The 9,856-nt window shown below is 41.1% G+C and overlaps 1 protein-coding gene across 3 annotated transcripts; it reads right to left on the bottom strand.

Annotated features, from left to right (window-relative positions):
* Positions 1–317: 317 nt before the first annotated feature.
* On the bottom strand, positions 318–9,604 carry RSPH3 (radial spoke 3 homolog (Chlamydomonas)). Of its 3 annotated transcripts, none has more exons than XM_014545073.1 (4): positions 9,406–9,604; positions 7,099–7,185; positions 6,374–6,688; positions 318–1,606 (listed from the first exon to the last, which is right to left on the bottom strand). In XM_014545073.1, exons 1-3 carry the CDS (start codon positions 9,587–9,589, stop codon positions 6,411–6,413), a joined length of 549 nt encoding a protein of 182 aa, XP_014400559.1. In that variant the 5' UTR covers positions 9,590–9,604; the 3' UTR covers positions 318–1,606; positions 6,374–6,410. The 3 variants fall into 3 exon arrangements, with proteins under 3 accessions (XP_014400559.1, XP_014400558.1, XP_014400557.1); XM_014545072.1 differs by lacking the exon at positions 318–1,606 and adding an exon at positions 4,794–5,204; XM_014545071.1 differs by lacking the exon at positions 318–1,606 and having other exon boundaries at positions 6,258–6,688.
* Between the last annotated feature and the right edge of the window lie 252 nt (positions 9,605–9,856).

The following is a 9,856-nucleotide window of genomic DNA, read 5'->3' on the forward strand; positions in this document are numbered from 1 at the left end:
TTGTCTGTGCTTGAATTGCAAACTCTGTTTCTGGGTGACAGTCCATGCTCAGTTCAGACATCCTTTCTCTCTTTTCTCTTCTCATAGGACTCCCTTATGTGTCTGTTAGTCTGTCTGTGACACCCCACTTGTCTCCGAGGCGGTTCATTTATTTTCATTTTTCTTTCTGTTCCACTGAGTGGATAATTTCAATTGACAACTTCAATTTCATAAATTCTTTCTTCTACCAGTTCAAATCTGTTACTAAGGCCCTGAAGTAAAATTTTCATTTGTTATTATACTTTTCAACAGCTGAATTTCTCTTTGGTTCTTTTTTATGATTTCTATCTCTTGATATTCACTATTTGGTGAGACATCATTCTCATACTTTAATTCTTCAGCCATTTTTTTTTTTTTAGTTCTTTGGACATATTTATAATAGCTGATTAATGTCTTTATCTAATAAGGTCAAAATCTAGGTTTCCTCAGGGACAGTTTCTATTGGCTGCTTTTTTCCTTTTGCATGGACCGTTCTTTCTTATTTTCACACGTTTCAGTTTTTTGGTTTAAATTTTAATACTTTAATGAGTTAAAATGTAGTAACTCTGACATAAGGTTCTTGCTCCACCCCTCCAGTCTGGGTGGTTGTTGCTGTTCTTCTGTGCAATGGCTTTCCTGACCAAATTCTGTAAGTTCTGTATTCCTTGTTGTGTGCTGCCAGATACGTCTCTGCTCAGTCAGCTTAGTCACCAGATTTCCTTAAGCGCCCCGAACCAGTAAGCCTCTCACCCTTCGCTGATGGGCTCTAGATGTGCTGGGACATGCCTTCAGGATTTCAGCAGCTTACAACTCTGACTTAGCTTTCAATTCTTGCTGACGCAGAACCTCAAGGTAGGCCAGAGGTGAGTCTTCTCTGGGCTTTCTGGGCATGCGCACAGCCCTACAAAGCAACCTGCATACAGATCCCCAGGAACTGGTGAAGCTCTTCAAAGCGCCCGATGAGCATCTAATTCCCAGATCTCTCTTTCAAGGTTTGTGGCCAGCCTCTTGTTTGTTCCAACTGGTATTTCTGCCTCAGGCAGCTGTGCTATTAAACAAGTGCTGCTGGCTGTTTTTTTTATTTTTTTTATTTTATTAATTTTATAAATGCTCTAGTGTTAAAACTTTCCTCACTGAGCAAGCGCTGAGTCAGGTCAAATAAAGATAAGCCCTGTAAATGCACTTTTCCGGGGAGCTGCCAGACAGGTCAAATAGTGACAAATTTCTAGGAATGTGGCTTTTTGGGGAAACCCAAGCCAGGCTGCTGGTTTCCTCAGTGACGATAGTTCTGAGTCTGTTGGTTTTCAAAGCTAACATAGAGCTGGGAAGAATGAGGGCAAGTTAAAATGCCACAGAACTTACTGTTCTTACTGATTTTTAGCCATTTTCTTGAATAAGTGCTCTTCATTGTTGCAAATCTTTGGTTAATTTCCAAAGCTCTGAAGATGTTGATTTTTTTTTTAAATGAGAGGGAGAGATAGAAACATCAATGATGAGAGAGAATCATCAATCGGCTGCCTCCTGCACACCCCCTACTAACAGAGCTGGCAGATGGCTTTAGGGCAAGATAAGGCATTCAGTGCTTCTTCTGAAAAAATAAAAAAAATGAGCAATAAAATGGCAATAAGTACATATGTATCAACAACTGAACCTAAAAACAAAATAAATGAACAAGCGGAACAGAAACAGACTCATTGATACAAAAAACATTTTGAAGGCTGCCAGATGGTAGGGGGGTTGAGGAGGTGAGCAAAAAAAGTGAACGGATTAAGAAGTAAAAATTGGTTGTTACAGAATAATCATGGGGATGTAAAGTGCAGCCTAGGGAATATCGTCAATAATATTCCAATAACGATATATGGTGTCAGATGGATGCGAGATTGATTGGGATGATCACTTATAAGTTATGTAATGGACTGGGGTGTACACCTGAAACTAATATAATGATGTATGTCCACTGTAATTGAAAATAAAAAATGATATTTAACAAAAGATATTCCATGTGAATCTAGAGATTCTAAGGAATACAATCTATTTTTGAACTCTGTCTACTAAGGTCTCTTTAATGGTTATTAAATTATGTATGAAGTTGGAGGCAATTTTACTTTAGGATTTTACTGACACCTAGTGGTAAATATGGATGTCAATCTATATATATATAAAAGGCCAGTGGGTATGATGCACACTGACCACCAGGGGGCAGACGCTCAATGTAGGAGTTGCCGAGCAACAGCAACTTTGCAGAGTGCCCTCTCGCACTCGGGGACCCCTGGGGGATGTCTGAGAGCCGGTTTCGGCCCGATCCCCGCAGGCCAAGCAGGCCGAGGGACCCCCACCTGCCAGAGGGACCCCCTGCTCACTCCGCAGACGCCAGGGAGGGGCCGTGGGAGGTTGGCTCCAGGGTGTGTCCAGCCGGACCATGGGAGGTTGGCTCCAGGGCGTGTCCGGCCTGTCTCGCTCAGTCCCACCCCGCTGGCCACCTTCTAATTAATTTCCTTTCATGTGCACGAATCCGTGCACCAGGCCTCTAGGATAATATAAAATCTTAGATGATAATATATACAACTACTACAAAAATAAAACTATTCAGTATTTATAAAAATTATAAGTGCACATAGTGGTAAAAATATATTAATGTTTTTAAAAAATATTTTTGATTGATTTTTTTAGAGAGAGGAAGGGATAGGGAGAGAGAGAAACATCAAGTTTCCCTACCAGGGATTGAACTGCAGTCTGGGCATGTGCCCTGACCAGGAATTGAACCTGCAACCTTTTGGTGCATGGAACAACACCCATCCAACTGAGCCATACTGTGTCTTACACTCTATTTCCGAATGGATTGAAAATTGCTTAAATGTTATCTTTAAGATACCTTTATCCTAAAATGTCAAACTTGTAAGTATCTAGATTGATTTTATTTATAAATAACTTACAATACCAGTACTGTATCTTTTAACTCATATATTGCAGTTAAAGTATTTTCATGATTATGAAAAATAAAAAATATCATCTAAACTATCAATTTATTAAATTTTAATTTGTAAGGTAACTGCAATCACTAAAACACAAAGGTAAATATGCCCGAATTCAAAGTGAGAATTATAGATACCAATCTAATACCATTAGGAATACTTTTTAGTGACAGTGACACACTATTTGTAACCTTCTTGTTTATATTCCTGACTGTGAACAAGCTTGTAAAGGTTGGTTCTGATCAGACTTAGGAACTACGACCAAGAAACAATAGGTGCTAATTGGTCTATGGGGCAATTAGTCCATGTGGAGCCTTTCAGAATGCCTTCATCCCAAATAAACTGAGTAAATGGCTATGACTACTGAGCTATGGAATACAGACGCGAGTCACGATGCCTACCCACACTAGAGAAATTACTTCTACCGCACTGATCTGTTTTAGTGATATGAGAAGTTATGTCAGGGATAACAATCTCTATAAATGGATTACAGACCACCCATTTTATTACTATTTAGCTTCTGTTAGCTTAGTGTTAGTTGAAACAACAGAAAGGAATAGAACTCATAAGAAGAGTATTAGCAAACGTGGGCAAAGTCAATGCGAATTTGAAGATTTTTATGCATTTAATCCATTTGCAGAGTTGCTTACAGTTACAAAAAGCTAGATATATGGAACCTAAGCATATTGCCTTGTGATTTACCACTAAATAGTTCATGTGTTTGAAGAAATTCTTCATAAACTTTGAGAAAATTTAAAGTTTCCATTCAATATTTTTTTCTCCAGATAATATATAACGTATTTCTCTGTTGTTTTTTCTCTCACAGGGACAATGTCCTAACGTCTCAATTACTTTTGTTTCTCTCTCTCTCTCTCTCTCTCTCTCTCTCTCTCTCTCTCTTTCTCTCTCTCTCTCTCTCTCCATATATATACACACATATATTTTTAATCCTCACCTGAGGATATTTTTTCCATTGATCTCTTCAGAGAGTGTGGAGCGGAGGGAGGAGGGGGGAAGAGAGAGAGAAACATTGGTATGAGAGAGACCCACTGACTGGTTGCCCCCTGCATGCACCCCAACAAGGGCCGGGGATCGATCCTGCAACCCAAGTACATGCCCTTGACTGGCAATCAAACCCTTTGGTCTGCAGGCCGATTCTCTAACCACCGACTAAAACTGGCTAGGGAAGATTTCTGTGTATTTTAATAAACTGAGTTAACTTATGGAACCATAGAGCACAAGCCTGAATGTTTCAGCAAAGCACCTGAGCAGTGCTTAGTGGACTGGGTTATTGTAAAAAAGGGTTAGAATTTGTAAAAGATCATCTCAGCTCCATATTGAAAGCATTCTTAAGATTATAGGTATTTTAAAGTCAATAATAATAATAATAATAATGATCAGCAACAACCCTAATTAAAAAATGTCTAGGTTTTCTTGCCAAAATCAATCCTACAAATTTGAGCATGATTATGAAGACTGTTTAACAGCATGGAACTAACCCAGCAATGGATAACAGGTGCAATTCCAATTTTAAAAATGCTGTGAATACAATAATTTATTCAACGTTATTCTTTGTAACCCACAAGGACTCAAGGTTGTTTAGGCAGTGGTTCTCAACCTTCCTAATGCCGCGACCCTTTAATACAGTTCCTCATGTGGTGGTGACCCCCAATTTCATTGTTACAAACTGAACATAATTAAAGCATAGTGATTCATCACAAAAACAATATGTAATTATATATGTGTTTTCCAATGGTCTTAGGAGACCCCTGTGAAAGGGTCGTTCGACCCCCAAAGGGGTCGCGACCCACAGGTTGAGAACCGCTGGTTTAGAGGAAAGCCCACTAGATGAGAAGAAAGAAGATTTGGGTCCCAGCTTTCATCCCGTCACTTGGTAGGCTTGTCCCGTTAAGTCCCCGGCCGCGGTTTCCTTACTCGCAGCCGTTTCATGTATCTCCACGGCTACATGGTGCCTGGCACACAGCAGGCACTCGGGGAGTGTTCGCTGGTAACGAACGAATGACTGAGGCTGACAAGCAGACACTGTCACTCACACTTTCAGAAGGGGTGCTATGAGGTGTCGATGATACAGCGATGGGTGGGAAGACGGTTGGAGAACCTCATAATGCTACATAGTCATACAGTACAAGTCCTTTTTATAACTGGAGAAAGATATTCTTCTCCATTGTTAAAATATGGACACGTTTTTGGTACCTAATTTAAGAAGAAATTGAGGTAAATGTGTCAATAACTGCACGTTATTTCAAACCACTTCAGCTTATATATCTATAAATATTCTGAGAGAAATAGGCTACATCTACCCAAAACCTGAGAAGACTTCAGTGACTGCTGAAGAGTAACATGAGCCCTAGCCGGTTTGGCTCAGTGGCTAGAGCGTCGGCCCGAAGACTGAAGGGTTCTGGGTTCGATTCTGGTCAAGGGCACGTACCTTGGTTGCAGGTTTCTTGGCCCTGGTCAGGGTGCATGCAGGAGGCAACCAATCGATGCATCTTTCTCACATCGATGTTTCTCTCTGTCTCTCCCTTTCCTTTCCACTCTCTCTAAAAATCAATGGAAAAATATCTTTGAGTGAGGATTAACCAAAAAAAAACCCAAAAACAAACAAAAAACAATAACATGACTTTAGAGATAAAACATCTGATTTTCAACAGTGCCACTAAATTCTCCAAACAAGTTCAGATTAAAAAGTCAAATGTGAATTCTCTATACTATAGCACTGTCATAATTCATAATATCTGACCATATTTTAATGAGACTTATATGCACTAAAGTTGAAAGGTCTGCCCTGGCCGGTGGCTCAGTTGACTAGAGCATCGCCCCCTACACCCAAAGAGGCTGCAGGTGTGATTCCTGGGCAGGGCACTTCCTAGGTTTCAGGTTCAGTCCCCGTCCCGGTATATACACGAGGCAACCGATTGATGGTTCTTCTTCACATCGATGTTTCTCCCTCTCCCCTTCCCCTCTCTCTGAAATTAATTAAAAAGAAATTCTTGCAGCCCACTGGTGTGCCTCGGCATACCAGCTGAAAACAGCTGCTACAGAGAAGGGAAGCTCAATGGCTGACATCTCTGATATCTAACATTATAGATCATATTTACTAAAAAGACCCAAAACCCACAAATTAGAAAGATTAAGGAAAAATATGTTAGTTATATATAGTGATAATGGGAAGCCTGTATATAAGCATAATTCTCATTAGTTTATAGATTCTTGATATTCTACTATTAAATAAATGAAGTATTTAAATTTTACTTACTATTAGTTTTATTTCAACATACTCGATTTGCCCAGTCCATTACAGAAAAAGACACGTTGACTAAATTCAACATAATTTGCATAGCCTGAGGGACCCCCCTCATTACCTGATTGCTTGCAATGCTGGTTGGCTGTAGGCTGGTTTCACCCCTCCCAGGATTCTCTGCCTTGAAACTGTTCTTCCCTCCCCAAGGATCTCCTCAGTCCTAACGGATCTTCTTCCTCCTCTTCTTCCTCTATTAGCTTCTCATATGGGGCGTCGGTGCTTGCGAGCAACCTCTGCTCCTGGAATTCATCACCCGTCGTGGGGTCTCTCGTGGGTCCAGGACCACCAGGCCCGTCCTCGGGCTTCAGAAACCGATGCTTGTCCTCCTTTTGCTCATACGTGTTCAGCCTCCTCTCAACCACTTCACGAATCAACACTGAAAAATTGTATGTACAGAAGTCACTGTGATTTTTTGTATTTTAGTGGTGATAATGCTGATGTGTGGATGCACATAAAATATTTACCAGACCTCGGCCCTCCCCCATGTCAGGGTCTTTTATACAGCCAGTGCTCTTCCTTTCTGAGCCGCTTAATGAATCGAATATGAGTTATCCTCAGTGCCTTTTTAACAAGGTGCCACTCATAAAGTAACGACAAAAGAGATGAATTCTGATTGAAGTATAGAAAAATAAAAAATAATATTGAGGGTAAAAATGTGCATGTTGGTTCATTAATATAACTGATGTACTGAAAAATTAAGAACTAAAACTGTAAAGTTAACATCTTTCTTCTATTATTCTTTCTACTGAAAAATTTGAGAGATGACTTTTAAATAAAATAACTTACTGTCAAGCACTGTCCTTCCCACCATGCTGTGCTCCATGGTTTTGTCAACTTCGTTCATTAGCCATGGAAGGAATCCGAGCTCAATATCTATGATAAAAAAGTTAATTGTAATCATTAAGTAATTTTTATGAATCATTATAGATAGGAAGAATCTGCTTTTCCCTTAAGGTTACAATGTCAATATTGTCAAAATTGTTTTCTTAATACAAAATGTTAAATAGACTCACACAGCATTAGTTTTGCCATATTCGCTCTATATGTACTGGCCCATTTCCTATCTATTGCAGTAGAAATAGTATTTTCAAAACTATGAGGCCTTCCTTAGAATTGGCTTTACAGGTGTATCTGAGATGGAGTAAGGAGGTGGGGGTGGGAGGGGGTGTGGACTTGGGAGAAGAGCAATCTACATGCAGAGCCAACCTGGGATTGAGCAATGCCTGGAAAAACACGCCCCCACCTTAGCCTGGGGCCAATGGCTACTGATCAAGACTCAGAAGAGTACAGTTCAGAGGGCATCTGAGAAGAAGGCCTCTATAAACTGGGGGTTTCCATAGTGATAAAGCTGTTCAAACTGAAATGAAATCCACTACTGTATAAGCCTTTTATTTATTTTTATTTTTTTAATATATTTTTGTTGATTTCAGATAGGAAGGGAGAGGGAGAGAGAGATAGAAACATCAATAATGAGAATCATTGACTGGTTGCCTCCTGCACCCACCCCACTGGGGATGGAGCCCACAACCTGGGCATATGCCCTTGACCAGAATCGAACCCGGGATACTTCAGTCTGCAGGCTACCCGGGATACAGTCAGCAGGCTGATGCTCTATCCACTGAGCCAAACCAGCTAGGGCTATGTAAGCCTTTCAAAAATATGGTCCATTATAATATACATTTTAATGTTCAAAAATAGTTTTTTTTGAGGGTAGGCATCTAATTTTTATTTTTCAATTGGGTGACAACAGTGTGATAGAATATTATATTCATTACTATAAATAATTTCAAGCTAGGCATGAATCTCTGTACAAGCTTTTAAATGACCTACAGGGACTTTTTCAGAACCTCATGCTAAACCCAGGGCAGTGGCAGGCGGCGTGGAGAGCGCTCTGGGCCTGCAGTGGAGGGTCTGGCCGGTCTGAGCCTCCCGCCTCCTGGGGGAGTGGTCGGGAGCCAGGCCATGGGAATTAATGGGAATTAACCCGCCCTATCCACCCCACAGGGTTACTGGGAGGGTCACATGGCATCATGTATGAAAAACACTATATAAATTAGAAAGCACAATATAAATGTAAACTAATAATATTGGTGTGTAATCTGACCTCTGCACATTGAACTGAATATGGAATCAGTGAACCTGCACATTACTAACATCTGCCCCAAATACTACTAGCCATTTGAAACAGCACCTGTGCACGCAGCGTTGTGGATTCAAGCACCTCTGAGCCCGAGGGAGGAGGGTGGCAGTGAGAAATGGCAGCCCGGACCGCCATTGGCCAGATGAGCTGCGGGGAGGGGCTCCGGGGATGCTGGCAGTTTGGGTCTTCAAGGCAGCGATTAGTCAGTCGCCTTTTTATCTCCAACACCTAATGCAGTGCCTGGGACGTGCCGGCACCTAACTCAATAAGTAAGTGACCTTACTTGCTGCCCTGAAAAGTTTATTTTTTAAATATATTTTTATTGATTTCAGAGACAGGAAGGGAGAGGGATAGAAACATCAATGATGAGAGAGAATCATTGATCGACTGCCTCTTGCATGCCCCCTACTGGGGATCCAGCCCACAACCCAGGCATGTGCCCTTGACCAGAATCGAACTGGCTCCTGGGTTGACATTCAACCCCTGAGCACACAGGCTGGGCCAGGGGTTTTTGATTAGAATAGTAAGTCAGCTGAGAAAAAGTTAATAACAACAACTTACATACACAGTGCTTTATAGCTTACAAACATTTCACATGGATTATGACATTTAACTCCTAAGTAATCCTCATTTCACAGTAAGAAAACTAAAGGTCATAAAGCTATTTAAGGATGAGACTGGGTCCCAAACCCAAACTTTTTCACATCAAGTCCATATTTCTTCCTACTATCCAATGTTGCTTCTGAATAAAGGCAAACTGGCATCCGAAAATCAAGATCTTTATAACCCACTTATTAGTAACACCTTTTACTTAAAACTACTACAATTGACTTTTAAATCTGCATCAGAGATAGGAAGATCCCATTTGGAAATAAAGTGGGCAGGAGATACATCTGAACTGTGAAGAAGACGCCCATAGTAACAGGGTTAAGCTAATAGGAACCTCCACAAACCTCTCTCAACCGGATCAAAAAAGTAGCCCCCCTCCTTGAGGCTGTCGAACACGGAGGGGAGCAGGTCGGCCAGGTAGCGCTGCGAGAAGGCGCGGGCAGCGATCTTCTGCGAAGTCTCCTTGTGCTTGTGCATCACCTCCCACTGCTGCTGCTTCCGGCGCTCCTGCAGGACAGACCCCAGCATTCATGGTTACTCAGTGGTCACGACCTCCCCAATCCTGAAGCGAGTTCGAGGGAGAATTTGGACTTATATTTGTATCAAAAGAACGGACAGCAAGATGTCTATTAAAGGTTCCTAGTTTCCATCAAGATGGTAATGAATTTCAACAGCTAGTAGGTACGGTCAGTGTTCATTTTATATTTGTAAACAAATAGCGTAGCATTTGCACAATCTTAACCATAAGCCGTATGCTCTTCCCACTTGGGAGGGAACTGAAAGTCCATTTGATTA

Source organism: Myotis brandtii, unplaced genomic scaffold (genome assembly GCF_000412655.1).
Source record: "Myotis brandtii unplaced genomic scaffold, ASM41265v1 scaffold395, whole genome shotgun sequence".
In the NCBI taxonomy this organism is placed as follows: domain Eukaryota; kingdom Metazoa; phylum Chordata; class Mammalia; order Chiroptera; family Vespertilionidae; genus Myotis; species Myotis brandtii.